The sequence below is a fragment of the Rana temporaria genome, chromosome 2 (genome assembly GCF_905171775.1).
Source record: "Rana temporaria chromosome 2, aRanTem1.1, whole genome shotgun sequence".
In the NCBI taxonomy this organism is placed as follows: domain Eukaryota; kingdom Metazoa; phylum Chordata; class Amphibia; order Anura; family Ranidae; genus Rana; species Rana temporaria.
In genome coordinates, this window is record NC_053490.1 from 306,746,888 (window position 1) to 306,761,259 (window position 14,372).

At 44.7% G+C, this 14,372-nt stretch overlaps 1 protein-coding gene across 2 annotated transcripts in view; it reads left to right on the forward strand.

Moving 5' to 3' along the window:
- Positions 1 to 14,372, forward strand: part of SH3D21 (SH3 domain containing 21) — a 174,096-nt gene that overhangs the window by 118,347 nt on the left and 41,377 nt on the right. For both annotated transcript variants that reach the window (XM_040337339.1, XM_040337338.1), the window contains exon 9: positions 4,694 to 4,792. In XM_040337339.1, the coding sequence (XP_040193273.1) occupies positions 4,694 to 4,792 (99 nt within the window). The remainder of the gene's footprint in view (positions 1 to 4,693; positions 4,793 to 14,372) is intronic.

Sequence of the window (14,372 nt, forward strand, 5' to 3'; positions counted from 1 at the left end):
CCATAACCCAGGTATCCATCTCTTCAGTGGGCGGTCCGGTTTTCGATAATGGTGGTCCCTGCAGCAGATTTGTCGCTAGATCACCGCTATCGGTGGTGGCAGAGGGCCCCCCTGCTGCTCTTGCCAGAGCTGTCGGTAGCGACGAAGGCGATCAGGACCTGTCCGTGGCTGGGTATGGAGTGAGGGGAAGATGGCTTCCACCCGTCTCCATACCATAGCAGGGCGGAAGCGAGGTCAAAACTTCACTTCAACCCATAGCTCTTAACTACTTGCCGGCCAGCCATCGCAGTTATACGGCGGCAGGTAGGCTCCCCTGCGCAAGGTCACGTAGATCTACGTCATCTCGCGAATCAGCCACTAGGGGCACGTGCACGCCCCCCGCTCGCCCCTGATCCCGACGCGCGTGCCCGGCGGGTGCGATCACAGCCGTTCACCCGTGATCGCTCGTGAACAGCGATTTGTCATTTCCCCATGTCAGTCCCACCCCCTTCAGTTAGAACACACCCAGGGAACATGATTAACCCCTTCCTCGCCCCTAGTGTTAACCCCTTCACTGCCAGTGTCATTTTTATAGTAATCAATGCATTTTTATAGCACTGATCGCTATAAAAATGACAATGGTCCCAAAAATGTGTCAAAAGTGTCCGCCATAATGTCGCAGTACCGATAAAAATCGCTGATCGCCGCCATTACTAGTAAAAAAAAAAAATATTAATAAAAATGCCATAAAACTATCCCCTATTTTGTAAACGCTATAATTTTTGCGCAAACCAATCAATAAACGCTTATTGCGATTTTTTTAACGAAAAATATGTAGAAGAATACGTATCGGCCTAAACTGAGGAAAAAAATAGTTTTTTTATATATTTTTGGGGGATATTTATTAGGGTTGTCTCGATACCGATACTAGTATCGGTATCGGGACCGATACCGAGTATTTGCGGGAGTACTTGTACTTGTCCCCCCATATGCAGCCATGTCCCCCCATATATGCAGCCATGTCCCTCCCATATGCAGCCATGTCCCCCCATATGCAGCCATGTCCCCCCATATGCAGCCATGTCCCCCCATATGCAGCCATGTCCCCCCATAAGCAGCCATGTCCCCCCCCCTTACCTGCATGCTGCCGCGCCGCTAATATGAGCGGGGAACATTACAGCTTTCATTTGAATAGCTGTAATGTTCCCGCCGCGCCGCGTATAGACACTCCCCCTTGCTCGCATGATCCGTCCAATCCCGAGCAAGGGGGAGTGTTTATACGCAGAGCGGCGGGAACATTACAGCTATTCAAATGAAAGCTGTAATGTTCCCCGCTCATATTAGCGGCGCGGCAGCATGCAGGTAAGGGGGGGGACATGACTGCTTATGGGGGGACATGGCTGCATATGGGGGGACATGGCTGCATATGGGGGGACATGGCTGCATATGGGGGGGACATGGCTGCATATGGGGGGGACATGGCTGCATATATGGGGGGACATGGCTGCATATGGGGGGACATGGCTGCATATGGGGGGGACATGGCTGCATGTGTGGGGACATGGCAGCATCTGTGGGGGGACATGGCGGCATCTGTGGGGGGACATGGCTGCATATGTGTGGGGACATGGCTGCATATGTGTGGGGACATGGCTGCATATGGGGGGGACATGGCTGCATATGGGGGGGGACATGGCTGCATATGGGGGGGACATGGCTGCATATGGGGGGACATGGCTGCATCTGTGGGGGGACATGGCTGCATTTGGGGACACATTTAAAAAAAAGTATCGGTATTCGGTATTGGCGAGTACTTGAAAAAAAGTATCGGTACTTGTACTCGGTCCTAAAAAAGTGGTATCGGGACAACCCTAATATTTATTATAGCAAAAAATTGTCGCTCTATTTTATTTAACTCTAGACACTCTGCTTGGAGAAATTATGTAGCTGTCTGAGCTGTTCTGTGCCTTGTGTGTCAGACATTACTGAATATTCACTGTATTTACAGAGGTGCTTGGTTTATCAGCAGCATGTGAATAGTGCATCAAGCAGTCTAAGGCCTCGTACACACGACCAGTTTCCTCGGCAGAATTCAGCTTCCGACCGAGTTTCTGGCTGAATTCTGCCGAGGAAACTGGTCGTGTGTACACTTTCGGCCGAGGAAGCCGACGAGGAGCTCGGCGAGGAAATAGAGAACATGTTCTCTATTTCCTCGTTGTTCTATGGGAGCTCTCGTCCCGCCGAGCTCCTCGGCGGCTTCAGTGCTGAACTGGCCGAGGAACTCGATGTGTTTGGCACGTCGAGTTCCTCGGCCATGTGTACGAGGCTTGACACTAGCTGACGCTGACTAACTGACACTGACATCAATAGTGAAACTGATACAGTGCTAATACTATACTCTGACACTGTACTAATGACACAGACTGTGAAAAGTTTAACATCTAGGGGCGATCAAGAGGTTAACTGTGTGCCTAACAATGTGTAATGTGTGTAATATGTGCTTATGTTACTAAGTGATGTTGTTGTTTTTTCCCCCTGCGTTGTAGGGGAAAAAAAAAAAAAGCAAGATTACCTGTTAGTGTACAAAGCTCTGTGTTGTTTACAACACATAGCTCTCTTCCATGAATGACGGAGCCGACCAGTGGGTCCCGGTGATTCATCATTGGCTGGGAGCTGATGATCAGCTTGTGCTGTAACTAGATACGTTATCCAGTGCAAACCGGCCACCCTGCCGCAGTGTATGTACATGGAGTGGTCTGCAAGCGGTTAAAAGGTCTTCACAGTCTTTTGTAAGGGGTATTACAGGAGGCTGACATAAGGATAGATTCAGGTCTTGATACAAGATGATTATTATTATTATTATTAAAATACAGTGTCAACTGTATTCACAACACTTTACATAGTGAGATGTATTTAGAAATACATTGATGCTTTTTTCATAAAAAAATGGATGTAAGCATAGCTTTTATAATATTATCTATTAGGGTTGTCCAGATACCGATACCAGTATCGGTATCGGGACCGATACCGAGTATTTGCGGGAGTACTCGTACTCGCGCAAATACCCCCGATACCTAAATAGAATACTTTCCCCCCCCTTTCCCCCCCCCCGCCGCTGCCGCCGCATCGCGCCGCTGCATCGAGGGACATGGCTAGAGGGACATTGCTGCATATGTGAGGGACATGGCTAGAGGGACATTGCTGCATATGTGAGGGACATGGCTAGAGGGACATTGCTGCATATGTGAGGGACATGGCTGCATATGTGAGGGACATGGCTAGAGGGACATGGCTGCATATGTGAGGGACATGGCTAGAGGGACATTGCTGCATATGTGAGGGACATGGCTAGAGGGACATTGCTGCATATGTGAGGGACATGGCTAGAGGGACATGGCTGCATATGTGAGGGACATGGCTAGAGGGACATGGCTGCATATGTGAGGGACATGGCTAGAGGGACATGGCTGCATATGTGAGGGACATGGCTAGAGGGACATGGCTGCATATGTGAGGGACATGGCTAGAGGGACATGGCTGCATATGTGGGGGACATGGCTGCATATGTGGGGGACATGGCTGCATATGGGGGGGACATGGCTGCATTTGGGGACACATTTAAAAAAAGTATCGGTATTCGGTATCGGCGACTACTTGAAAAAAAGTATCGGTACTTGTACTCGGTCCTAAAAAAGTGGTATCGGGACAACCCTATTATCTATAGTTTTGCATAGTTTCTAAGTAAACAAGAATTGCTTACTTCCTGATTGAGCACATGATGCCGCAATGCTACATAGAGGGGTTGATTTACTAAAGGAAAATGGACTGTGCAGTTGCAGTTGCCCCTTAGCAAATGAGGTAAAGCTTCACTTTGGAAAGAATACTCAATCACGTGCAAGGAAAATAAAAAAACAGCATTTTTGCTTGCACATGATTGGATGATAGAAGTCAGTAGAGCTTTTGCTCATTTACTACACTCTGGAGCAACTGCACTTGTAGAGTGCAATTGCACTTTGCAAAGTGCACAGTCTATTTGCCTTTAGTAAATCAACCCCATAGTTACATAGTTGGTAAGGTTGAATAAAGACAATAGTTCATCCGGTTCAACCTGTGTAGGTGTAGGTGTATCAGTGTCTATAATCATTTCCCATATCCCTGTGTGTTGTGTTCATTAAGATGCATGTTCATTATTATCTGCATTCTATGCAATAAGGTAAAAATGTTTTTGCATGCATCTTCCCCCACAGCCACCCCCAAATACTTACCTGAGCATGATCTGGATCCAGAGATGTGCGCAAGAGCCAAGACTCTCTTGTGTCTGAAGCAATGGGGAGGGAGCAAGGGCGGGGCCAAGTCCTGCTCTGTGTGTCTTATGGACACTAAGAATGAGGTTTGGGCACAAGCACGCACGAGTGCCCCATAGCAAGTGGTCTGCTATGGGGGCACTTGGCAGGGGGGTGGGGCCAGAAGCGTCGTTGGGGGATCCGAGAAGAGGAGAAGCGGGGCTGCTCTGTGAAAAAAGACTACTCAGTGCAGGTAAGTATAACATGTTTGTCATTTTAAAACTAAAATAAAACAGCCTTTACTATTACTTTAAATCTGTTTTCACCTTATTATGCATCTTAAAAATATGAATGCTGAATGCTTTGTATAAATTCATCAGTGATGTATTAGAAACCTCAGCGCTGACCTATGTTGTAATTATGTCATGCAGGAGACAGAAGATGAGGGCTGGTGGAAAGGAGAACTACATGGAAAAACCGGCTTGTTTCCAGATAACTTTGTATTATTACTGCCTCCCAATTCACACATTGTAAGTCTCTGCATTGTAAATGGCATATGGGCTGTGCTGATTGTAACATCATGCATACTATTTTAGGATTAAATTACCTAAATATCATAATGATATTCATAACTAATAATTTCCAGATAATTGCAAGAAGATTTAGAGGCCGTTATTGTTGAATTTACAACAAACAAAAGATTTATTGATTTTCTAAAGGTAAAAGGCTGAAATTCTCTTGCAAAAAATACCAAATCAAGTGTAATGAAACTGTCTTCAGTATACAAAATTCAAAATATATCAAACTGTGCACACAGGGAGAAATCATACACTCAATCATAGTCTGAAAGATTTCTCAGTTTATTCTACAATTGACAAAGACTTTTCTACAGCTGAGTGATAAGGTTAGATCATGTTTCAATTAGCTGGCTGTATGCCCAGAAGACTAAGGCCTCGTACACACGACCCCTTTCCTCGACAGAATCCATCAAGAAACTTGGTGGCAGAGCTTTTTTGCCGAGGAAAACGATCGTGTGTATGATTTTCATCGAGAAAACTGTCGAGGAACTCGATGAGAAAAAAAGAGAACAAGTTCTCTTTTTCCTCGTCGGGAGTCTCAATTTCCTCGTCGTGTTCCTCGTCGTGCTGGTTTTCGACGAGAAACACATTCGTGTGTATGCTTAGAAACCCGAACATGCTCAGAAGGGTGGCGCCAGTGGAATCAAACTTCCCCTTTATAGCGCCGTCGTACGTGTTTTACGTCACCGCGTTTGAGAACAGCGAGATTTTGTCTTGACAGTGTGTACGCAAAGAAAGCTTGTCAAGTTTCTCGACAAGCCTAACAAGGAACTCGTCGAGGAAAACGGTGTTTCATTTACGACGAGTTCCTCGGTCGTGTGTACGAGGCCTAAGAAGCACTTTTTGTATTCCTGTGAGAAAGCAGCTGGACAAGGACTACTTTAAAAAGGGACTATTCATATATAACTAATACAAGATGGAGTATTTAAAACTAACTCTGAGCGAAGCCACCTTTCTCATGTGCGAACAAATTTATTTATTTATTTGCATGGTCGAATGATGGAAGTTAGCAGACCTTCACCTCACCACTAAGCTCTGGGAGAATTCCATTAAAAATTGACATATTTGTCTTTAATATCAACACCTATTGTTCCAATATGAAGAAAAGGAAATTAAAAAAAACATTCAACGCCCACCAATTAAATGCCTGATATTTTAAACGGCTCTAAAAGAATGACATTTCAATTTTGATTTCTTGCTATAGGAATCATTATAGTTTCTATATGTAAGGATGGCCATATCTGACCTTATTAAAACAAGCAAAGCAATGAATTCAGCAATTTCTTGCAATTACAATCAGGCTGGAGGGGATTAGCTGGACAAGGAACCATCTTTTTGCAGTCCCTTAATTGCTATGTGATTCTGATTCCCCTGGATAGGCTTCTACTTGGCAAATTGCCACATGCCCACATATGACCATTAAAACTTCTCAAAAGTTTGCCTTCAGCACATACGCTGCTGTGGTAGACATCATGCAAGGCGCACCACTATTTTTTATTATTGCATGAGACAGTCCTCTCAGGTTGTTTCTTTTTCAATGCTAATCAATAAGTGAACAAGCCTTTCTCTGTGCATTTGCACCCATGCACTGCCCGTGATGGAGAAGCGGGTCAGCAAAACAGCTAGAGAACGAACATTTTTGAGAGAATGGTCAGGGATAATAGCCCTGGTAGTTCTCCAGTAACAGAGAAGGGTTAAAACCTCCCATTCATTTTTGCTTTATTTCCTGTCCCAGAAATGCAACAGGAAGTGAGAGGGAATTTCTACAAAATTTGGGGAATTTCCTCTCTAAAGCGGGAGTTCACCCGAAAAACAATTTTTAACATTAGATTGAGGCTCATTTTGTCAAGGGGAATCGGGTGTTTTTTTTTAAATCGAAGCAGTACTTACCGTTTTAGAGATAGATCTTCTCCGCCGCTTCCGGGTATGGTCTTCGGGACTGGGCGTTCCTATTTGATTGACAGGCTTCCGACAGGCTTCCGACGGTCGCATACATCGCGTCACGAGTATCAGAAAAAAGACGAACGTCGGTGCGGCTCTATACGGCGCCTGCGCACCGACGTTCGGCTACTTTCGGAAAATCGTGACGCGATGTATGCGACTGTCGGAAGCCTGTCAATCAAATAGGAACGCCCAGTCCTGCAGCCCATACCCAGAAGCGGCGGAGAAGATCTATCTCTAAAACGGTAAGTACTGCTTCGATTTGAAAAAAAAACGCCCGATTCCCCTTGACAAAATGAGCATCAATCTAATGTTAAAAATTAAGTTTTTGGGTGAACCTCCACCTTAAGAAAGTTCTTACTTAAAGCAGAGTTCCGACAAAAAAAAATATATTAAAAGTCAGCAGCTACAAATACTGCAGCTGCTGACTTTTAATATATGGACATTTAACTGTCCTGGGCACCCGCGATGTTGGCACCCGAAGACGATCTCTCCCTCTGCTCTCGGGTGCTGCCATCACCATCTTCAGTAAGGTGGTGGAAGTTCCCTACTGCGCATGCGCGAATCACGCTGCGCGATCCCAGTGGTCCCTGCTGTCTTCTGGGACCTGTGTGTCTCCCAGAACACAGCGGAGGGGGACGGAGTAGGCGACAGATGTGGCGTTTTTGGGTGGAACTCCGCTTTAAACAGGTGTGTAAATAAAATAAAATTAATTAAAAATGGCCACACATGTGCTCAAAGACATGTTGAGAAAAGTTATGTTGCCATTCAAGTGGATGCGCATTTTATTATGCTTTAAATACATAAGGTTTTCGTACTATACCCTTGCTTATACTACTATGAAAAACTAAGAAATGGCAATTCACATCCTGTGTCTGAAATAAATTATCATCAAAGTGCACATTTCCTGTTATATACCAAAGAACAGAATTTCTGCTGTCTGACCTACATATTCATTTCTGTGTAGCAGACTGTCAGGATTTCAGGCATCAGAAGGGTAACATTTACTTGACATTATATTTAGTGCATTACAATATACACGGGAATCATTTTTTAGTCATATTAACTGTATTCACACCTATGTCATTTTAGATACTTTCCATATTAAATTTTTAACTGTCATCCAACTTGTTAGATTGTGTGTTAAAATATGTGGCTGATATTTGAAACAACATATCTTGTAATATAGCTAATAACTTTGTGTATAGAACAGTGCCACAAAGTGATATTTGCATCTAACCTGGCCATCTAAAAAAACCCTCATGCAATTTCAGAATACTAAATTCTCTGCAAAAAAGGCATTGAAGAAACTCCAGACCCCCTCTTTTTTTTTTTCTTTATACGGAAGAGAAGCATTAGAACCTCAATCAGGAGTGTATTGCTGTCTGTGAATCCAGTGAGGGGATCCACAGACACATTTGTTTAGACTAGACCTTTATTGTACATAATCAATCCCGTTACAAGGCTCTCAATGTGCCCTTATATTTTTATTTCTTCCCTGGTATTATTTTTAAACGTTTGCTAAGAAAAGTATAGAAACTTGCACTGATGACTCCTCATTTTCCAAATGCTATCTACCTGTCTGTTAAACTCTTCCCTTGGCATGACATTTTTCAGTCACTAACCTAGAATAAGTATGTAAATTATGACGTCTGACTTTTCTCTGAATTTCCTCTTATGTGTAGCGCCTGGCTACTTTTTTTAGCAGGTGCTGCTGTAAATTTAGAGGGGGTCAGAGAGTTAGTTGCCTCTGACCATGTTTATTTAGCAAAATTTAAGGGCCTCTGCTCCAGCTCTGGCTACACTGTGTGCCAATTGTTGTCTGGGGATTCTTCCCCCCCCCCCCCCAGATGACAGGTGGCAGCAGTGGGGTCAGGGTTGTGTGGATGCTTCTCTCCAGCAGCCAATCAGGAGGGTTGTTTGCCTCGCTGTGCATGCTGGGGAGAGGTATTTAGGGGGCAGACGCCATTGGTTTGGGTCATTGTCCCCGCTGCCATCTGCCTGCGCAGTCAACCTACCACCCCCGTGTGTGGCCCTCCTGGCCAGGGTTTGTGTTAGAGTGTTCCGACCGATGAGGAACCTGTCCAGGGGGATACTGAGCATGAGGCTGGTATCTCAGGAGAGGCCTGTTGCCTCATCGAAAGATACATCGTTCTGAGAGGCTGAATGATGGTCACCTATCAGTCCCGAAATCACTAAAGCTGTTTGAAGGATATCCAGTTGATAAATCCAGTTTGAGAAGGATTTTGGACCAAGAATATCTCCACTCTTTGGGAAGGTCTGTGGCAGGGACTTTGCTAAAGCTCCGAGTAACACTCTGGCTGCTAGGCTGGTGAGAGAGGTCTATCTAGGTGCACTGTACCCACTCTGGCTAGAGTGGCAAATAAAGTTGTCGTTGGAAGTGGGACTGTTTCCAGTAACCAGTTAACCCTGAATCCGCCATCTTCCATTTCTTCTATCCCTTCACCTAGTACTACTTTTATCATCTTACCCCGTTGGGTAATAAAGCACAGAAAAGACATCGACAGTGTGGACATTAACTTTATTCCAGCTCTCATCCAGTGTGGTACAGAGCAAATTTGCAAGCAGGTTTGTCCTGTTCTTTTATTCAGCAAGGCAGCAAACATAATTTCATTGCAGGAGGGCTTTGTACAGCAAGTCTGTAGCATAAAACAAGATAAACATCTGCACATCGAAGCAAAAAACTAAACTTAGGGTACTTCTGATTGAACAGGGTTTCCCCTATGGCCTCGTACACACGGACGGACTGTCTGCTGAAAACGGTCCGCCGGACCGTTTTCAGCGGACATGTCCGCTCGGAGATTTCTGTCTGATGGTTGTACACACCATCAGACAGAAATCCGCGCGGACACGATACTCGGTGACGTGGCCGCGCCGTCGCCGCGACAATGACGCGGCGACGTGCGCGGCCCTGGAAGGTCAATGCTTCCACGCATGCGTCGAATCACTTCGACGCATGCGAGGGCTTTCGGCCGAGCGGACATGTACGGTGAGTCTGTACAGACGACCGAACATGTCCGACGGACAGGCTTCCAGCGGACATGTTTCTTAGCATGCTAAGAAACATTTGTCCGCTGGAAACCTGTTCGATCCGCCGGAAAATTGTCCGGTCAGACGTACAGACGACCGAACATGTCCGCTGAAACTGGTCTGCGGACCAGTTTCAGCAGACATGTTCGGTCGTGTGTACGGGGCCTAAGTGGTTTCTCAGAACAAACAAGTAGTGTTCTGTCAGCACTCAGCCTTTTCGCCCAGCAGCAGGTTTTCATGAGAGAGAGCGAAAGAGAGAGAAAGAAAGAGAGAGAGAGCCCTGAGCACCAATAAGCTCACATATATAAAGACCCATAAACAGATGGGACTTATTCTGGTCTGGCTACTAGGAAAGATATGGACATAGGAATAGAGGATTTATCCCACCCAAAGCTATATAAACCCTGGACCCAGACAGCATTTGGTAACAGTCTGGGAAAGAAATAGAAATTGTTATCTCCACAACCAGGTTTCATTAGAAACTTAGGTGACACAATCCTGCCAGCCAGTGGCTTACAATATATATTAGCTACATCCAAATAAACTCATTAGGGTGAGTTTCTTTTTTAAAAACCTTATTTCTATGGATAAAACAAAAAAAAGTGGTACATTATCCCTTTAACTATATAATTGTGAACAGAATAATATATGACTCAAAATATAAGTTGCAAGTCCCATTTAACATATGAAAAAACTAACTTCTTTCCTATTGTCATTATGGGGGGATTGTTTGTAGAATTTTGAGAAAAATAATGAATTTAATCCATCTTGGAATAAGGCTGTAACATAACAAAATGTGCAAAAAGTGAAACACCGTGAATACTTTCTGGATGCTTTGTATATATATACACATACACAGTGGGTATTCAGACCCCCTTAACCACTTGCTGACGGCCGTACGACTTTGTACGGCCGCAGCGCGGCTCCCATTCTCTAACAGGCCGTCTTTTTGCGGCCGCCCCTTGGCACGTTCCACCGCGCGCTCTCCCGAGCGCGCAGCGGGGAACTGCTGTGCTGGCCGTGTCCCTTGGACACAGCCAGTCACAGATCGCCGTGAACGGCCAATCGGAGCGGCCGTTTCCTAGGCGATCTGTGCGGCCAATGAGAGATGATCTCATATGTTTACATATGAGATCATCTCTCATTCCCGGCTCTCGCAGGCAGCAGTGCTGTCAGGGGAGAGAGGAGACGGATCTGTGTCTCTTGTACATAGAGACACAGATCGGTCACCCCCCCCAGTCACCCCCCTCCACACACAGTTAGAACACTAATATTAGGGTACACATTTAACCCCTTCCTCACCCCCTAGTGTTAACCCCTTCCCTGCCAGTCACATTTATACAGTAATTAGTGCATATTTATAGCACTGATTGCAGTATAAATGTGAATGGCGCCAAAAATGTGTCAAAAGTGTCCGATGTGTCCGCCATAACGTCGCAGTCCCAATAAAAATCGCAGATCGCCGCCATTTCTAGTAAAAAAATAAATAAATAAATAATAATTCTGTCCCTTATTTTGTAGGCGCTATAACTTTTGCGCAAACCAGTCGCTTATTGCGATTTTTTTTTATTTTTTTTTACTAAAAATATGTAGAATACGTATCGGCCTAGACTGAGGATAAAAAAAAACGTAAAAAAAAAATTGAGCTATTTATTATAGCAACAAGTAAAACTTTTTTTTTTTTTTTCAAAATTGTCGCTCTATTTTTGTTTATAGCGCAAAAAATAAAAACCGCAGAGGTGATCAAATACCACCAAAAGAAAGCTCTATTTGTGGGGAAAAAAGGACGTTAATTTTGTTTGGGAGCCACGTCGCACGACCGCGCAATTGTCAGTTAAAGCGACGCAGTGCCGAATCGCAAAAAGTCCTCTGGTCAGGAAGGGGTTTAAGTGCCCAGTAAGGAAGTGGTTACATTTTTCACTCTTTGTTATATTGCAACTATTTGCTAAAATCTTTTAAGTTCTTTTTTTTTCCTCATTAATGTACACACAGCACCCCATATTGACAGAAAACCACAATTGTTGACATTTTTGCAGAATAAAAATGAAAAGAAAAACTGAAATATCACATGGTCCTAAGTATTCAGACCCTTTGCTCAGTATTAAGTAGAAGCACCCTTTTGATCTAATACAGCCATGAGTCTTTTAGGGAAAGATGCAACAAGTTTTTCACACCTGGATTTGGGGAACAGCGCCAAATTTGGAGCTGGATGAGAGTTCTCATCCAGCTCCAAAGCTGAAAAAATTTTGGGAGATTTACCAGCTTATTTTACATAATTTCCAGCAGACCTAGATTCCAGAGAGAGACATTACTATTGATGAAAGTCTCATGGCCTACAAAGGTAGACTCAGCTGGATACAGTTCATCGCATCAAAGCGCACTCACTTTGGCATAAAGTAATTTATGCTATGTGAATCCAGCTCTGGGTACATCTGGAACTCAGTCCTGTACACCGGGAAAGGGACCAAATTCTGCCAGCGATTCAGCAGTTTTGGAATGGTAACCGCTTTGGTTCTTTCCTTGATTGAGCCATTGCTGAACCAGGGCTACTGTGTCACCACAGACAATTTTTATACCTCCCTAGAACTCTACGAGTTCCTTCTCCTGAATAAGACGGACGCATATGGGACCGTGAGGTCTAACCGGCGTGACATGCCGTCAACCTTTGCCAACAAAAAGCTTGGCGCAGGAGAAGTAGCTACATGGCAGAAAGGGAAAATGATGGCACTGAAGTGGCGGGACAAAAAAGACGTGTGCCTTATGAGTACCATTCATAACACCTCGACCTTAATGGTACACACCAAAGGTGGAAAGGATGTGATGAAGCCACAGGTTGTGTTGGACTACAACCACACTATGGGAGGTGTGGACAGAGCTGACCAGGCCATGACCTTTAATCCAGCCATGAGGAAGCAACAAAAAAAATACTATAAAAAAAAAATCCGACATCTTCTGGAACAGTGCCTCTAAAGTGACAGGCCTATGGTCCATGCGGACTTTGTGTGAAAGGTTGCAGAACTAATATTTCTAAAGCACCAAATGCCAACGGCTGTAAACCGATCTGGACGTCGGGCTGTTGTGAACCCTGAACGACTGACTGGTCGTCACTTTATGGACCACATTCCACCCACTGAAAAAAAAACATCACCCACAAGGATGTGTGTGGTTTGCTTCTCCAAGCGTGACGACACCAGAAGAAAAATCCGTAAAGGAACGCGTTTCTATTGTCCCAACTGTGACGTTGGACTTTGTGCTGTACCTTGCTTTAAAAATGTCCATACCCGAGACGTTTACTGACTAATAATATTGCACCCTTGTTTGACCCCCCAAAAAAATAGAGTTTTTGAATATATTATTTACTAAAATATATTGAATAAAAAGTATTGTTATTATTAAATTATTATTTGTTATTATTTAATATATTATAATTTATGATTTTGTGTTTCAAACTTTATCATAGTCTACTAGACTCTGGTTTGGACAGATTTAGGTGAGTTATTCCTAAGAATTACAGGCCTGCAATCTAAAACGCCAAATTTCCATGCAAAATAATGGTACCGCTTTCAGCATCTAAAATCTGAAAGAATCATACCGCCAGGGAGGTTAAGTCAGGGCTCTGGCTGTGTCACATACCTGATGGTGGTGAGCCCGATATAGCAGAGGGAGGCCTCCCTTACGGCTCCCACTTGCGGCCCCTGTTAAAGTAACAGAAGGCACAGGAGTGAGGAGTGGTACGAGTGCCTGGCAGGATCAACAGAGATAGAGGTAGTCCAGATATCCAGGAACTCCTCAGGAACTGGGAAACAGGAACTGAAGCAGCAGACAGGTTCTGGCAGACAGGAGCTAGAACACTGGACTGGGACCAGGAACAAACAGGAACTGTGCAGCAGACTGGAGCAGACTGGACTGGAGTCAGAAAAAACCTGTCGTTTTCCCTGAGGAGATTCTTGGCAAGAAACTCTTGCCGCCCGAGTGTACAGACTTTTGTTTCAAAAGAACCGTGGTTCTCTTGAAAGGAAAGAACGCGGTGACGTCATCGCGTACGACGAGCATGCACTCGTCACATTCTATGCCGTCGCCGCCATCTTTCTTCAACCTACCTATGCCTTAGAAGCTACCGATCAGGTGTCAAACTAATTTCTAGCATGCGCAGGTTTCCACGGCGACAGGTAAGTATATACACTCGCGGGTTTCTCGTCGGAAAACAGGCCGACAAGAATCTCGACGAGAAAAAAGAGAGCAGATTTCCTGACGAGAAACCTGAAAGCCTTGTACACACGAACGGGAATCTCGGCAAGAAGCAGTTTTCTTGCTGGTTTTTGCAGAGAAACCCGGTCGTGTGTACGAGGCTGAAGGGTTCTGGTCGCCCCAAACGCCTTCCATTTAAGGATTATGGAGGCCACTGTGCTCTTAGGAACCGTAAGTGCAGCAGAATTTTTTTGTGACCTTGGCCAGATCTGTGCCACAATTCTGTCTCTGAGCTCTTCAGGCAGTTCTTTTGACCTCATGATTCTCATTTGCTCTAAGGCCGCCTACACAC